Genomic DNA, 18,169 nt, shown 5'->3' with positions numbered 1-18,169 from the left:
TGAGGGATAGTCAGTTGTATGCTAAGTTTTCAAAGTGTGAGTTCTGGTTGAGTTCAGTTGCATTCCTGGGTCATGTTGTATCAGCAGAGGGTATTCAGGTTGATCCGAAGAAGATTGAGGCAGTCAAGAACTGGCCTAGACCAGCATCAGCTACAAATATTCGAAGTTTCTTGGGATTGGCAGGCTACTATCGTCGATTCGTGGAGGGGTTTTCATCTATCGCAGCCCCGATGACCAGGTTGACCTAGAAGGGTGCCCAGTTCAGATGGTCGGACGAGTGTGAGGCGAGCTTTCAGAAGCTCAAGACAGCTCTAACCACGGCACTGGTGTTGGTTTTGCCCACAGGTTCAGGGCCTTATACAGTTTATTGTGATGAATCTCGTATTGGACTTGGTGCGGTGTTGATGTAGGATGGCAAGGTCAATGCCTATGCTTCACGGCAATTGAAGATTCATGAGAAAAACTATCCAATTCATGATTTAGATTTGGCATCCATTGTTCACGCGTTGAAGATTTGGAGGCATTATCTGTATGGCGTGGCATGTGAGGTATTCACGGATCACAAGAGTCTACAGTATTTGTTCAAGCAGAAGGAGTTAAATTTGAGGAAAATGAGGTGGTTGGAGCTATTAAAGGACTATGATTTCACCATCTTATATCACCCCGGAAAGGACAATGTGGTGGCCGATGCTTTGAGTAGAAAGTCAGCCAGTATGGATAGTCTTGCTTATATTCCGGTCGGTGAGAGACCGTTTGCTTTAAATGTTCAGGCTTTTGCCAATCAGTTCGTGAGGTTGGATGTTTCTAAGCCCAGTCGTGTGTTGGCTTGCACGATCGCTTGTTTCTCTTTTTTGGAGCATATCCGTGATCGGCAGTATGATGATCCCCATTTGTGTGTCCTTAGAGACACGGTGCAGCACGGAGGTACCAAGCAGGTTACTTTAGGTAATGATGGAGTTTTGAGATTGTAGGGTCGAATTTGTGTGCCTAATGTGGATGGGTTTCAAGAGTTGATTTTAGAGGAGGCCCATAATTCCTGGTACTCTATTCATCCAGGTGCCACGAAGATGTATCAGGATTTGCGGCAGCATTATTGGTGGAGAAGAATGAAGAAGGATATCGTTGCATATGTGGATCGGTGTTTGAACTTTCAGCAGGTTAAGTACGAGCATCAGAGGCCTGGTAGTTTGTTTCAAAGGATTGAGCTTCTCGAGGGGAAGTGGGAGCGGATCACTATGGACTTTGCGAACGCGAGGCTTTGACCACGTTCGCGAAAAAGGTTTTTGATGCCTAGGCAGAATGTTTAAATAGCCATTTTCCACGATATTTGGGCTAACTTTCACCATTTTTGGACGATTTTGGAGCTTTTTAAGAGGATTTGAAGAGGGATTCTAGAGATAACACCTGGAGGTAAGATTTTTGAACTCAATACTCGATCCTATGTTGATTCTTACTTGTTTAATCATGAAATATGTGGAAATTAAAGCCTAAAATTGGGGGATTAGGGCTTGAATTTGGAGAGTGTAAATTGGGAATTTGAAGGGGCAATTGAGGTCCGATTTTGATGTTCTTAGTATGTATAGACTCGTGAGAGGATGAGGATTCTATTGATGTGACTTTTATCGGATTCCGAGATGTGGGCCCGGGGGCCGGGTTTGAGCAATTTCTGGATTTTTAATGTAAATTGGATATTTTCGAGTGGGCCTTGTCCCCTTAGCATATTTTAATGGTTATGCACTAATTGTGGCTAGATTTGGAGCATCCGGAGGTTGATTCGTGATGGCAAAGGCATCGCGGGCTAGATTTTGGACCGGATCGAGGTAAGTACTGATTGTAAATATTGTCCTGAGGGTTTGAAACCCCGAATTTCACTTCGTTGTGCTACATTGAGGTGACGCACATGCTAGATGACGAGCGTGGAGTCGTGCACCGTTGGGAATTATGACTTGGTCCGTCCCGTACGACTATTAAGTCGCGTGTTTGATTTGAAATCTTATGATATTCCATATTTTAGAGATTGATATTATATTTTGGGTTGCATGCCATGTTTGGGGAATTGTGCCGAGCTGTTGAGACCTTTAGGGGCATTTTTACTATTCTTCCTCACTCTATTTATTGTGAAAGCATATCCTCAGTCATGTTTTACCTGATTATTGTTCAAATCTGGTTTATCACTTTACTTCTTAATAAAAAGTGAAAACTGTTTGGGCTGAGTTCCTTGTTTTACTGATGGTCCGAGTGATTGTGAGGTTGATGACTGAGATAGACCGAGGGTCTAATTATGAGGTTGATGACTGAGATAGACAGAGGGTATGATTGTGAGGTTGATGACTGAGATAGACCGAGGGTCTGATGGTGAGGTTAATGATTGAGAGAGGCCGAGGGCCTGATTGTGAGGATTATATATTTGTGGATCGGGCTGCACACCGCAACAATATATATGTATATATGTATATGGATCGGGTTGCACGTCGCAGCGATATGTTGGATCGGGCTGCACGCCACATAGATTATATATATCTGGATCGCGCTGCACGCCGCAGCGATTACTATATGGTACCTATTGAGTATGAGTGTTGAGTGTGAACACTGATTGGTAAGAGTTGAGTCACGAGTGACTGAGAGGCTTGCCCGAGGGGCTATATATATACATGTTCATGAGTGATACTTTGCCTGAGGGGCTAGTTATGAACTTACTATTTTCCACTCCTCTTTAAAGTGAGTTTCTATTGAACATGTTGATTTAATTACTGCTTTCACTCATCTTAGACAAAGCCTCTATTGAAAGTGTTGAACAAATGTTTTAAATAACTTTCATTTAAACTGAAGTTTTTAAGTTATGAAATAGTTGTGAATTTTTGTTATGCCGAAGGGCTGTGTACGAGCTATGCTTTTTCCGAGGGGCTTATTATGATTTTTATCACTTTCACTATATATATATTTCATTAAACCTCTATGGGGAAGGTTAGAAAGATATTTTCCAAAGGATTTTTTTCTGAGGATGAAAGTTTAACGAAGTGATTTGATTGTATCATGTCTTTGGAAACAAGCGGTATCCTTTGTGGTGCCATGATGTGGTATATGTGATTTCTTACTACTCAGACTTTATTTACTTTTATTACTTACTGGGTTGGAGTACCCATATTACTCCCTACACCTTGTGTGCAGATTCAGGTATTTCTGATCTTGGTGGCAGCTTCATCGGAGTTAGCAAGGTTGTTGCATGGCGATCGCGGCTCTGTTTTCTCCCTCTTTATTCTTCCTTATGTATGAATTGTGACTTTTCCCGACCATATTGGTCTTGATGTAGTTAGACAGTTGTAGTAGATGCTCATGACTAGTGACACCCCGATGTCGGGCTTGTATGTTATTTTCGCACTATTCATTCAGACTTATATTATGAAACATTTGTTTAATTAAAGGCTTAAAAATGACTCTTAATGATTAAAGGGTTAAAATGGGTGTTGTGTCGGCTGGCCTTGTCTTCATGAGAGGCGCAATCTCGACCAGGTCTGAGTTTTGGGTCGTGACAATGAACCATGGCCTCTGGTGAAGGATTTTGTTGTAATTGTCTGAGTTGGAGATTTTTAGTAAAGAGTAGTCAGAACCTAAGTCGATTAATATAAGTGGTTCAGATAGCAGCCACAGTTGTTCTAATTTCGTTTTTAGAAAATGGTAAGCTATTTTTTTCATAGTAACTTAATAATGAGGGTTTGGTTCCATGGACGATAGAGTCTAGTTTTATCAGTTGTGGTTATGGGTATAAAGTGGGATGGTTTTTGTGATTATCTATTTCATCCTCCAGGCAAAGTTTGTTCAAGATTTGAGTTGCAAAATCAGTAGGCATAGTGAAGGGCTGTGGAAAGAGTTTCTTTCGGAAACTTACGTTATTAGTTGAAGCCAGCATGTTATTTTGTTGTGTTTTTTGTGGTTTGTGAGTGCTTCGATTCAACTAGTCGATTTCTTGTTCTGTCAATTGGTGTTCTTGCTCGGATTGCATGTTGTTGATTGGTTAGGGGCAGTGGCCTGCCCAACACTGAGTGATTGAGGTTTCTCGCTCTAGTTTAATAGTTGTCACAACCCCAGTTCGCCCTCCGTGAACCGTCGTGAGGGCACCTAGTTTCTACGACTAGGTAAGCCTAACAAATGTGGACCATAAACGAAACTTGCGGAAGAAATAATCAAAAACCAAAATAACTGAATGGAAACAATAGTTATAATGTCGCTCGGCATATACAACACAACATCTCAAAACCAAGTACACTATCCCAAAACTCGAAAACTCATGGAACCACAGGCCTTTGGAATATCTAATAGTCTAACTCCAGAATATCTAACAAGGAAGAAAATACAAAAGGGCAATGTTTAACAACTAGAATAGAAAGGGACTTCTCGGTTTGCGGACGCGGCAGATGTACCTCAAAGTCTCTAGAGCAGTTGCCTCCCTCAAGGATGGTAGGCTTGAGAAGCCGTACCTGGATCTGCACATGAAAAACATGTGCAGAAAGAGCATGAGTACACCACAGCGGTACTCAATAAGTTCCAAGCCTAAACTCGAATGGGTAGTGACGAGGAAGGTCAGGGCCCTACTGAGGTTAAACAAAATAATAAGGTCAACATTACAGAATAGAACAATATAAATAAGTACATTAGTAAAATAACACAGGATGTACAGGACAGCAACCACTATATAGAAGCAAGGTAAACACGGAAAATAAATACCGCTCAGCACCAATAATAACAATCGGGGATCTCCCAGGATACCGTCCTATAGTCCCATATGTATATATCCATTGGATCTCCTGGTATCCCGTCCCGTAGTCCAACTCATAGTGCGCAGTGATCTACGGAATCCCGTTCTGTAGTCCAAAATGTAAATACCCAGTACTGGAGGAATCTACCAGGTGCATTCCCGTAGTTCCATATAATAGTGCAGGGGGATCTACCGGAATCCCACATCCGTAGTCCCAAAATAAACAGACAAGGGGGAGCTACTGAAATCCCACATCCGTAATCCCAAAATAAACAGACAAGGGGGAGCTACCGGAATCGCACATCCGTAGTCCCAAAAATAAATACACAGCATCAACGGGAAAATATATAGAAATGACAAAATTTCATATTAAGGCAACAAGTGATTCTAGCCTAGCATGTTGCACAGAATTCAGGTAAGGCAGGTTGAGAAGATAAAGCAATTAAGTCACTTAGACATGCTTTCCTAAGCTAACAACAGGCTTAATAGTGCAAGTAATAAAAACAGGAAAGGAAATATACTAGTAATTACTTAATGAAAACCGAATTTCCAACAATTAGCACAAGTACGCATTTGTCACCTCATGTACAAGGCATTTTAATTACCAAATATACCAATCCTAAGAGGAAGGTCCCCCCCACAAGGTTAGACACGCCACTTACCTTGAATCGGCTCACAAAGTCTATCAAACATCGTCCGAATGACCTAAAATTTTGCACACACGTCACATTTAACACTACAGAGCTACTCTAACTTCAAGAATTCCATTTCGACCCTCAGATCAAAATCTCACAATTGGACCAAAAACTCCAAAAATTCAACTTTCGGCATTTCAAGCCTAAATTAGCTACGGACCTCCAAAATACAATCCGAGCACATCTCTAAGCCTGAAATCACCTAACAGAGCTAACGGAACCATCAGATTTCCATTCCGAGGCCGTCTTCACACTGTTCTGACTACGGATAACTGTCCAACACTTAAGCTCTCATTTAGGGACTAAGTGTCCCAAAACTCCCCGAAACTCAAAATCGAACGTCCCGGCAAATCAAATAGCAGAAATAAACTCGGAAAAAGCAGTTAATAGGGGATCGGGGCGTTAATTCTTAAGATAACCGGCCGGGTCGTCACATTCTCCTACACTTATACATTCGTTCGTCCTCGAACGAGCATAGAGACATACCTGAAGCAGTGAAAGATGAGGTTAACGGCGGCGCATATCCTGCTCGGACTCAACTTTCCCTTCTTTCCAAATCTCATAACACCCTTCATAGGCGAAACCCAAAGCAGAACCCGCTCTCCAACCATATAGGAAACATCACGAACCTTCCGGTCCGTGTAACTCTTCTGTCTGGACTGGGCTGTATGGAGTCTATCCTGAATCTCCTTAACTTCTCCAAAGCATCCTGAACCAAGTCTGTGCCCAATAGTCTAGCCTCACCCGGCTTAAACCAACCCACCGGAGATCTACACTGGCTACCATATAAAACCTCATACGGTGCCATCTGAATGCTGGACTGGTAGCTGTTGTTGTAAGCAAACTCCGCCAATGGCAAGAACTGATCCCAAAACCCTCCAAACTCAATCACACACGCACGGAGCATATCCTCAAGAATTTAAATAGTGCGCTCGGACTGTCCGTCCATCTGAGGGTGAAATGATGTACTCAACTCCACTCGAGTACCCAACTCATGTTGAACGGCTCTCCAGAACCGTGATGTGAACTGAGTACCTCTATCTGAAATGATGGACACTGGAATACCATGCAGACGAACAATCTCCCGGATATAAATCTCCATCAACCGCTCCGAAGAATAAGAAGTACACACAGGAATGAAATGAGCGGACTTGGTCAGCCGATCCACAATCACCCAAATAGCATCAAACTTCCTCAAAGTTTGTGGGAGCCCAACTACAAAGTCTATTGTTTAGCTCCTACTTCCACTCCAGAATCTCTATCTGCTGAAGCAACCCACCCGGTCTCTGGTGCTCATACTTCACCTGCTGACAGTTGAGACACCGAGCTACGAATCCAACTATATCTTTCTTAATCCGCCTCCACTAATAGTGCTACCTCAAATCCTGATACATCTTCGCGACACTCGGATGGATGGAATACCGCAAACTATAGGCCTCCTCTAGAATCAACTGTCGTATCCCATCAACATTGGGTACACAAATCTGACCCTGCATCCTCAATACCCCATCATCACCAATAGTCACATCTCTAGCATCACCGTGCTGAACCTTGTCCTTGAGGACAATCAAATGGGGGTCATCATACCCTGATACGATCAAATAAGGAAGAATGAGAAACCACACAAGCTAGAACCCTACTAGGCTCCGAAAGATCCAATCTCACAAACTGGCAGGCTAAGTCCTGAACATCCATCGCGATAGGCCTCTCCGATGCTGGTAAATAAGCCAAACTCTCTAAACTCTCTGGCCGACGACTCAAAGCATTGGCCACCACATTGGCCTTGCCCGTGTGATACAAAATAGTGATGTCATAGTCCTTCAGCAACTCTAACCACCTCCTCTGGCGCAAATTTAGATCCTTTTGCTTGAATAGGTGCTGCAAGCTCCGATGGTCAATATAAATCTCACAGGGAACCCGTATAAATAATGGCGCCAAATTTTCAGGGCATGAAAAATGGCATCTAACTCAAGGTCGTGTACATGGTAGTTCTTCTCATGTATCTTCAATTGTCTGGACGCGTAGGCAATCACCCTACCATCCTGCATCAACACCGCTCCGAGGCCAACTCTCGAGGTGTCACAATAGACTGTATAAGACCCTGAACCTGTAGGCAATATCAAAATTGGGGTTGTGGTCAAAGCTGTCTTGAGCTTCTGAAAGCTCGCCTCACACTCCTCCGTCCACTGGAATGAAGCACCTTTCTGGGTCAACCTGGTCATAGGGGCTGCAATCGATGAAAACCCCTCCACAAAACGACAGTAGTAACACGCCAATCCAAGGAAACTACGGATCTCGGTAGCTGAGGATGGTCTGGGCCAACTCTACACGACCTCTATCTTCTTCGGATCCACCTGAATACCCTCACTCGATACCACGTGGCCTAAGAATGCCACTGAATCCAACCAAAACTCACATTTTGAAAACTTAGCATACAATTTCTTCTCTCACAGAGTCTGAAGTACAGTCCTCGGGTGTTGCTCATGATCTTCCCGACTCCGTGAATACACCAGAATATCATCAATAAAGACAATGACGAACGAGTCAAGATACGGCCAGAACACACTGTGCATCAAATGCATAAAGGCTATTGGGGCATTGGTCAGCCCAAATGACATAACAAGGAACTCGTAATGACCATACCAAGTCCTGAAAGCAGTCTGCGGGATATCTGGCTCCCGAAGTTTCAACTGATAGTAACCTGAGTGCAAATCAATCTTAGAAAATACATGTGTACCCTGAAGTTGGTCAAACAGATCATCAATACGAGGCAAAGGATAATGGTTCTTCACTGTAACCTTGTTCAACTGCAATAATCAATACACATACGCATAGAACTATCCCTTTTCTTCACAAACAAGATAGGAGCATCCCAAGGTGATACACTGGGCTGAATAAAACCCTTATCAAGCAATTCCTGTAATTGATCCTTCAACTCCTTCAACTCAGGAGGAGCCATACGATACGGAGGAATAGAAATAGGCTTGGTGTCCGGCAATAGATCAATGCCAAAATCAATATCTCTATCAGGCGGCATGCCTGGAAGGTCAGCTAGAAACACATCTGCACTACTGGGACTGAATCAACTGAAGGGGTATCAATACTGACATCTCTCACATAAGCTAAATACGTGTCACACACCTTCTCAACCATACACTGAGCTTTAAGAAAAGAAATAACTCTACTGGGAGTGTGATCTAAAGTACCTCGCCACTCAACACGCAGTATACCTGGCGTAGCCAGCGTCACGGTTTTGGCATGATAATCAAGAATATCATAATGAGCGACAACCAGTCCATGCCCAAGATAATGTCAAAATCTACCATGCTGAGCAACAATAAATCAGCTCTGGTCTCAAAACCACTAAGAGCAACCAAACATGACCGATAGATGCGGTCCACAACAAGAGAATCTCCCACAAGAGTAGAAACATAAATAAGGGAACTCAAAGAATCCCGAGATACACCCAAATCCGGAGCAAAATAAGAAGACACATAAGAGTAAGTGGAGCCTGGATCGAATAGAACCGATGCATCTCTGTGACAAACCAGTATAATACCTATGATGACAGAATCGGAGGCAACAGCCTCGGTACGGGCAGGAAAGGCATATTATCTGTCCTATCCTCCCCCTCTAGGGCGACCTCTACCTCCCCGACCTCCACCTCTAGCTGGCTGAGCAGGTGGGGTAGCAACTGGAGATGTAACCATAGCCTGAGATCTCTACGGGGCACGTTGTGGCTGAGAAGTCTATGGAGGTACACCCCTCCCAAGTCTGGGGCAATCCCTCACCATATGACGTGTGTCACCACACTCAAAACAAGCTCTAGGAGTACGTGGTGGTTGTGACTAGCTCGGACCAGGTCTGTTGGACTGACCTCTAAAAGCACCCCGCGCGGGACACGCGCTAGATACCGGAGGTGCATAATAAGGCTCATGAGGTCTAGGAGGAGCTGAAACACCACTGTCTGCTGGAAGAGCTGAATGAACAGGGCGACTCATATAACCCCTATCATGACGACCTGCAGCTGGGGCACGGGCACCAAAGAAATGGCCCGACTCTCGAGACCTCTTGGTATCCCTCTCCTCTCTTTCTCCCTAGCATACATACCCTCAATCCTCCTAGCAATTCTCACCACCTACTAAGATATATCCATCTCCAACTCACGAGCCATGCTAGACCTGGTGCTGGGAATAAGGCCCTCAATAAACTGGCGAACCCTCTCGCGAACAGTAGAAACCAAGGCTAGTGCATGCCTATCCAAATTAGTGTAACAGACAACTAACTCTGAGACAGTCATAGCACCCTGCGCAAATGCTCAAACTTTGCATGTTGTATCCCTGAGGCTCTAAGGAACATACTCTCTCATGAACAGATTTGAAAACTAAGTCCAAGTCAGTGAAGCAGCCTCATCCGGACTATCTAACTCATAGGTGCGCCACCACTCATAGGCGGCTCCTCGAAGCTGGAAAGTAGTGAAGGAAACCCCGCTCGATGACCGCTGAATACATGGGGCTTGTACCTCTTGAACCTCTCAAGCCTCAGTTGCTCCTCCTCGGAAGCCGCTGCCCTGTCCTCGGGCTGAACTGGCACTGCAGGCAGTACATGAATAATCTCAAGGACCTGCTCAACATGCACTCGCTGCTCAGGAGTGCGGGCGACGAGAGTCTGTGCTCCTCCCCCGGCCTGAGATGTAGCTGCAGCAAGGGGAAGCAACCCTGCCTGAGCCAGAGTGGTGTACATGCTCATGAACTGTGCCAGAGTCTCCTGAAGAGCTGGAGTAGTAGTAGCAATAGGCATGTCAGGTGCCTGGACTTCGGCTGGAACTGCTGGTGGTACCTCGGCGGCAGCTCGCGCAGGTGCTCTGGCTGCACCACGTGCGCGTCCTCGACCTCTACTCCGGCCCCAGGCCTCTGACGGCTGCAGTAGGGGGCGCAAGTGCCTGATCATCTCGGGTAGCACGTGTCCTCACCATCTGTGAGAGAATAGAAGATAGAAGTTTAGAATTTGATGTCAAAATATCGCACGACAAGGAAATCAAATGAATTGAAATTTTTCCTAACAGTTACGTAGCCTCTCGTAGATAAGTATAGAAGTCTTCGTACCGATCAGCGAGACTCTAATAAACTGGCTTGTGATCCATGACTCCTATGAACCTAAAGCTCTGATACCAACTTATCACGACCCCAGTTCGCCCTCCGTGAAGTGTCGTGATGGCACCTAATCTCTACGACTAGGTAAGCCTAACAAATACGGAACATAAACCAAAATTGAGGAAGAAATAATCAAAACCCAAAATAACTGAATGGAAACAATAGTTATAATGTCGCTCGGCATATACAACACAACATTCTCAAAACCAAGTACACTATCTCAAAACCCGAAAACTCACGGAACCACAAGCCTTAGAATATCTAACAGTCTAAATCCAAAATATCTAACAAGAAAGAAAATACAGAAGGGCAATGTTTAATAGCTATAATAGAAAGGGACTCCTTGGTCTGCGGACGTGGCAGATGTACCTCGAAGTCTCTAGAGCAGTCGCCTCCCTCAAGGATGGTAGGCCTGAGAAGCGGTACCTGGATCTGCACATGAAAAACATGCACATAAAGGGCATGAGTACACCACAACAGTACTCAGTATGTGCCAAGCCTAACCTCGATTAGGTAGTGACGAGGGAAGGTCAGGGCCCTACTGAGGTTAAACAAAATAATAAGGTCAACAGTATAGAACAGAACAGTATAAATAAGTACAGCAATAAAATAACACAGGATGTACAGGACAGCAACAACTATACAAAAGCAAGGTAAACACAGGAAAAAAATACCGCTCAACACCAATAATAACAATCGGGAATCTCCCAGGATACCGTCCTGTAGTCCCATATGTATATATTCAATGGATCTCCCGGGATCCCGTTCCGTAGTCCAACTCATAGTGCGCGAGGATCTACCGAAATCCCGTTCTGTAGTCCCAAATGTAAATACCCAGTACTACGGGAATCTACTGGGTGCATTCCTGTAGTTCCATATAACAGTGCAGGGGGGATCTACCGAAATCCCACATCTGTAGTCCCAAAATAAACAGACAAGGGGGAGCTACCAGAATCCCACATCTGTAGTCCCAAAAATAAATACACAGCAGCAACGGGAAATATACAGAAATGGAAAAATTTTATATTAAGGCAACAAGTGATTCTAGCCTAGCATGCTGCACAGAATTCAGGTAAGGCAGGTTGAGAAAATAAAGCAATTAAGTCACTTAGACATGCTTTCCTAAGCTAACAACTGGCTTAATAGTGCAAGTAATAAAAACAGGAAAGGAAACATACTAGTGATTTCTTAATGAAAATCGGATTTCCAACAATTAGCACAAGTACACACTCGTTACCTCACGTACAAGGCATTTCATTTACCAAATATACCAATCCTAAGGGGAAGGTCCCCCACACAAGGTTAGACAAGCCATTTACCTTGAACCGGCTAAAAATCAACCCGAAACCACGATCTTGCCACGAGTACTCGACTCCAAATGGCCCAAATCTATTCAATCCAATTGTATAATGTAAATAACACTTCAAGTAACTGATTCTACAATTAAATTATAAGCAAATATGCGAAATTAGGTAAAATGACCACAATTCCCCTCGGGCCCACGTCTCGGAATCGGGTAAAATTTATATTTCCAAAACCCTCGCACTCTTACGAGTTCAGTCATATCAAAAGTACCAAAATCGAACCTCAATTTGTCCCTCAAATCATCACTCAAAGGTCTCCAATTAGACAAGCCCTAACCCCCCAATTACCACTGATTTTCCTTAATTTTTCATGCTTAAATTGATAAAAGTCATTCCAATAAAGAGTTTCGGGACCAAAGACCTTACCCCAATGAACTCCTCTAAAAATCCCTCTTGAAAAGTGCTCCCCAAGCTTCTTCCCGTTTTGAAAAAGATGAAAATTGGCTAAATTTTACGAAGGCAAGAATTTATATGTCTGCCCAGCGATTTCCGCATCTGCGGTCCCGCTTTTGCGGACCAAAGGTCGCACCTACAACTTTTCACTTAATGGCCAAGTTCCGCACCTGTGACTTCCAATTCGCAGATGCGGTACCGCTTCTGCGGAATTACAACCGCTTCTACAGTTCCTGAATAAATTCTCAAATTCCACTTTTGCGGCCACTAAGCCGCTTCTGTGGCGTCGCACCTGCGGAACCTAAACCGCAGGTGCGGTTATGATAGAACCAGCAGCTGAAGCTGCAACTCTAACTCCAAAAATTTTCCGTCAACCATCCGAATTTATCCCGAGGCCTTCGGGACCTCAACCAAAGGCACCAACAAGTCACAAACCACTATCCAAACTTTTACCAATCATTAAAATACCTAAAACAACATCGAAACCTCGAATTAACCATGGATTTAAGCCTAAGAACTCCGAAATTCTCAAAATACGCTTTCGATCAAAAAAGTCTATCAATCCTCGTCCGAATGACCTGAAATTTTGCACACACGTCACATTCAACACTACCGAGCTACTCCAGCTTCCAAAATTCCATTCCGACCCATGGATCAAAATCTCACTATCGAACCGGAAACTCCAAAAATTCAACTTTCGGCATTTCAAGCCTAAATTAGCTACGGACCTCCAAAACACAATCCAAACACGCCCCTAAGTCCGAAATCACCTAACGGAGCTAACGTAACCATCGAATTTCCATTTCGAGGCCGTCTTCATACTGTTCCGACTACGGTCAATTTTCCAACACTTAAGCTCTCATTTAAGGACTAAGTGTCCCAAAACTCCCCGAAACTCAAAACCGAACGTCCCGGCAAATCAAAATAGCAGAAATAAACTCGGGAAAAGTAGTTAATAAGGGATCGGGGCGTTAATTCTTAAGACGACCGGCTGGGTCCTCACAATAGTGAAAAGGAAGAGAGAGTTAAACCGAAGCCCTCTCGTTTGGCCATAGAATTTGCCAAATTTCCTAAAAAAAATTGGCAAATACATATTTTATAGATTTGTTTTCCATATTTTGGTAAAATTTCAAATCCTAAAACCTTTTTGGCCCAAAATATTACCGTTTGTTTTTTTAAAAAAATTATCTCAGACTTTTGTATTTTATAAAAAAATCCACTTTCTGTTATTATGAATCAACTAATCCATATCTACCTAGTTTTTTCTCATCAAAATCACGCGGCTTTGCCCTTTTCTATAAACATAAGAAAACCTTCGCCAAAGTTGTTGTCTCAATCTGTGGCAATCCATCGCAATGACAAAATTTGAAGGTAACTTGCTAAATTCTGCTAATGTTTGTATAAATTTTCTTCAGATTTGTTTCGCTTGTTTTGTATGAATTTTTTCTGATTTATTTCGCTTGTTTTATTTGAATTTTCGTCAGAGTTGTTGAGTATTTTTGATAGTTTTTAAAACTTATGGGTATAAGTCATATTTTATGTTTCTTTAAAAAAAATAGTGAAGTATGTTTTGAAAAATTATGTCCAAATAGATTTTCATCTTCAAATCAAACTTCACCCAAATCTAATTTTTAAAAATAAATTTGGGAATATATGACCAAACGCTAACTAAGTATTGTCTAGTGTACTTTAAGAATCACAAAATATGAGCTATTATGACCCATTTTCTTACTTTTCTTCTTCTTCTTTTTTTAGTTTTTTGTCTTCCAAACCAATATTGCTTTGTTTTAATATTCGTCAAAATGTTTCCCTTTTCAAAAAAAATCTTCTTAATTATAATTCAAAATCATTTGAGAAAGAAGAAATCAAAAAATATTCAAGTATTTGAAGAATTTTATAAAAATAGCTAATAACTGTGGATGATTTTTGAGAATTCATTCTAGAACTATCTCAGTATATTCTTGAAGAAGTTTTCCATTATTTCCACGGTCCACCCGTCGACAAATCATATTTTCTTCTCAATGGATTTTCTCAAATTCACCTTTCACCTTTCTTTCAAAGTTTAAAGCCTTTTTCACAGCCTAACTGGCCATTTCTCTCCTCCGTTAAGGTTCATTGTCGTGATCGCCATAAAACCGTCGGTAACCGAAGAAAATCTAAGATTTTGTCACAGGGCGGGTTTGAGTTTATAATAAAAGATGAAGATTGAGAATAAAAGGTGTTAGGGTTTACTGATTTTCTTATTATATTTGTGTTTTACTTCTTCTTTTTTTAAATAGCCATAGTGTCCAAATTAGCTTGCACGTACCTCGATTAGTTTCATGCGATACCTGCTACCTCCCATCAATAACAGATACCAAGTAACTCTGTTCACCAAAGCTTGAATATATAAAAAGAAATCACCTAATTTTTTTTTTGCGTCCATTGCGATTTGTTACTTTTTTTAATCAAGGACAAATATTTATAAGGATTGATTTTTATTTTTACAAAAAAAATGCATCATTCTTTTTCACATGATAACACAATAATATCCATAATGTAGTCATTAAAAATCTTATTTAGGCAAAGATTATTCTCTCATAAGGTTTTATTCTTTCTTTTATATTAATTTTTTTATCTATAGTTTAATTGATCAAATCATATTAAAGTAGTATGTCTCTTTTAATATATTTTTCTTTGTTGTCTCATGTATTTTCATTCAAGATTTGATTTGTTATATTTCATATGATACTTGAGTCATTTCGATTCCAACAAAAGGAACTAGATACTTAGGATTCAGAATAATGGAACTAGGGGTGTGCATCGGTCGGGTCAGATCGGAGTTAGCATATTTCATATTTAAATTTTAGATTTCGAATTCTACAAAATGCAATCTGAATCCAATTTGAATTAACATCGGATCAGATCGAATTTTAAAGTTTGGATCAAGTAAATACTTTAAATTTTTTGATCTAATTGTACGCATTATTAAGGTCATTACTAATCTAATCGGCTACTGCACTTTTTACGCCTACTATGATTCACCATTTTAATCAATTAAAATGGTGGTTGGATACATATTTGGTTTGGAGCAACAACAATATAAGCAATAAGATAAGTAGCAAGGCAAGAGAAGATAAGCAAAGAAAGACCATGGAACGGAGATCAAATGGACCAGTGAAAGAAGGGGTTAGTCAAACTAAGCAAGCAGAGGAGACTAGCTACAGTAGCTTATACCATAGAAGCTTGGTCAAGTAAGAGATGTAGACATTGAAAAGATACAGCAAATGAAGGATTAGACAGATGCTCAGCAGGATACTATGCAGACTCCCTCCGAGCAATAATGTATAGTGGGAAAAACAGTGGACAAAGGCAAAGCTATAAAGGACAGGATTGAGCTGGATATTGTAAACTTTTCAGCTTTATCACCTATTACTATGAGGAATTCCTTTGAGCCATTGAACAAGGGATCATGGTTTACTAGCAATATACCCCCTAATAAAGGTAGAGGTAGAATGACATGCTGATGAAGTTGCTATTTTGGAATATTAGGGGAGGGAATACAGGTATAAACAGAAAGAATTAAAAAATACATTAGTAGTCAAAGAATAAAATTAGCAGTTATAGTGGAAACAAGAGTTAAGGAACACAATGCTAGTAGAATTATAACAAAAATAATTCCAGGATGGAACTATGCTACCAACTATCAAGATGCTTCAAATGGGAAGATATGGTTCACCTAGGATTCTCAGTGGTACAATATTACTATCCTAAGTGTTGCAGCTCAATTTATACACTATTTGGTACAAGATAGGGTGGGGATAGTTTACTGTGCAGTTACAGCTATATATGGATACAATACTATAGAACACATGAAGCATTTATAGAGTGGCTTGAAGAGCATTACAGCAGGAATCACAAAACCATGGTTGTTATGTGGGGACTTCAATGCAGTTTTATATACTAATGATATGCTGATGGGCAATCCTATTACTTACACAAAAGTGCAGGACTTTGCTGAGTGTGTAACTACTCTGACTTTGAATAAGCTAGCATGGACATGTGATTACTACACAGTCTAACAAGCAATCTGATACAAAAAGGATCAGCAGCAGGATTGACAGAGCTTTTGGCAATTATGAGTGGATGATGCAGTGGGGTCATGTGATCACTGAGTATGGATTGTCATACATATCTGATCATAGTCCAATGTTGATTACTCTTCATTCAGCTTCTAAACCTGGTAAAACACCTATCAGATTCTTTAATGTATGGGCAGATCATGACAGTTTTATATCCATTGTAGAAAGAGCCTGGAATCAATCATATACTATAGGAAAAAAAACATCTGGGTAAAACTGAAGGAACTAAGACCTTTGTTCAGGACTCTAAATACTAAACACTTTAAAACTATTAGTATGAAGATTGAGCAGACCAGAATAAGCTTAGAGGAGGTGCAGCAGAAGATCAATGCAGCTTACAATGACACTCTGATTGAAGAAGATAAAAGGTTGTTGCATAATTTAGAAAAATGGTCTCTTATTGTAGAAAGTGTATTAAGGCAGAAAGCAAGAACTAAGTGGATCAAACTGGAAGATTCAAATACAAAGTATTTTGCAGCTGTTATGAAAGAAAGAAGCCAGAGAAAACAAGTAAATGAACTTATGTCAATCACAGAAGATAAGCTTATTCATCCAGAAAGCATAAAGCAAGAAGTGGTGGAATTCTATAAGTCTTTAATGGGATCAGCAGCCCACTCTCTTTCTACCATAAATAAGGTGATTATGAAGAATGATATAATATTGTCACAATGACAGAAACTTGCTCTATGTGGTAAGGTTACTGGTAAAGAGATTTATACTGGATTATGTGCTATTAATAGTGATAAAGTACCAACAATTGATGGCTACAATGCTTATTTCTTTAAGAAGGCATGGGTGATTATTAAAAATGAAGTTAACCAAGCTATTAAAGAGTAATTCGGTACTAAGAAGTTATATAAAGCTGTGAATTGTACTTCTGTCATATTGGTTCCTAAAATGGCTAATCCTAGTACAATAAGAGATTACATACCTATTTCTTGTTGCTCCATATTGTATAAACTGATCTTTAAAATCTTAGTTGGCAGAATTCAGTAAGTTATTGCGTTAGTGATAAGTAAAGCTCAAGCTGGTTTCATACCTGGAAGGAGGATATCAGATAACATTATACTAGCTCATGAGGTAGTTAAAGGTTATACAAGGAAAAATATTTCTGCTAGGTGCATGATCAAGATTGACCTTCAAAAAACTTATGATTCAGTTGAATGGAGTTTTTTTGGAGCAAGTTATGATTGAAATGGGATTCCTAGCAAGGTTTGTGAACTGGATAATGGGGTGTGTAACAACTGTCAACTACACTATCATGGTCAATGGAGAGCATACCTCACCATTTGATGTTGCTAAAGGCCTAAGACAGGGAGATCCCATCTCCTCTTTCCTGTTTGCAATTGTAATGGAGTATCTTAGTAGAAGTCTCAACAAACTAAATGAGGTAAAAGGTTTCAAGTTCCACCCTAGGTGTTCAAAGTTAGGGATCACTCACCTAAGCTATGCAGATGATCTTTTGCTATTTGCTAGAGGTTTTCTAAACTTTATCTCTCATAGGCATGATTGTTTCAACCATTTCTCTCAAGTCTATGGTTTACAAGCAAATTTGAAGAAGAGTTCAGTGTATTTTGGAGGAGTTCAACAAAGTACCAGGTTAGAGATTATTCAAAAGTTGGGCTACACAACTGGAGAGTTACCATTTAAGTATCTTGGCATTCCTCTTACTACCACGAACTTTCTCTAA

At 41.1% G+C, this 18,169-nt stretch overlaps 1 protein-coding gene across 1 annotated transcript; it reads left to right on the top strand.

Moving 5' to 3' along the window:
* Nucleotides 1-15,490: 15,490 nt before the first annotated feature.
* Nucleotides 15,491-18,169, top strand: LOC142170295 (uncharacterized). Its single transcript, XM_075232174.1, has 7 exons — nucleotides 15,491-15,563; nucleotides 15,689-15,841; nucleotides 15,890-15,903; nucleotides 16,391-16,689; nucleotides 16,755-17,055; nucleotides 17,155-17,274; nucleotides 17,639-18,169. The coding sequence occupies exons 1-7, from the start codon at nucleotides 15,491-15,493 to the stop codon at nucleotides 18,167-18,169; spliced, it is 1,491 nt and encodes a 496-aa protein (XP_075088275.1).

Source organism: Nicotiana tabacum, chromosome 16 (assembly GCF_000715075.1).
Source record: "Nicotiana tabacum cultivar K326 chromosome 16, ASM71507v2, whole genome shotgun sequence".
Classification (NCBI taxonomy): Eukaryota; Viridiplantae; Streptophyta; class Magnoliopsida; order Solanales; family Solanaceae; genus Nicotiana; species Nicotiana tabacum.
This window is presented reverse-complemented; position numbering and strand designations above follow the sequence as displayed.

What these genes read in the sequence shown, in the direction of transcription:
- LOC142170295 (XM_075232174.1), top strand. Translation starts at nt 15,491, where the DNA reads ATGGAACGGAGATCAAATGGACCAGTGAAAGAAGGGGTTAGTCAAACT. An exon ending in AGCAGAGGAGACTAGCTACA is followed by an intron (nt 15,564 to 15,688) that starts GTAGCTTATACC and finishes AATAATGTATAG; the next exon opens with TGGGAAAAACAGTGGACAAA. An exon ending in AAAGCATAAAGCAAGAAGTG is followed by an intron (nt 17,056 to 17,154) that starts GTGGAATTCTAT and finishes TCACAATGACAG; the next exon opens with AAACTTGCTCTATGTGGTAA.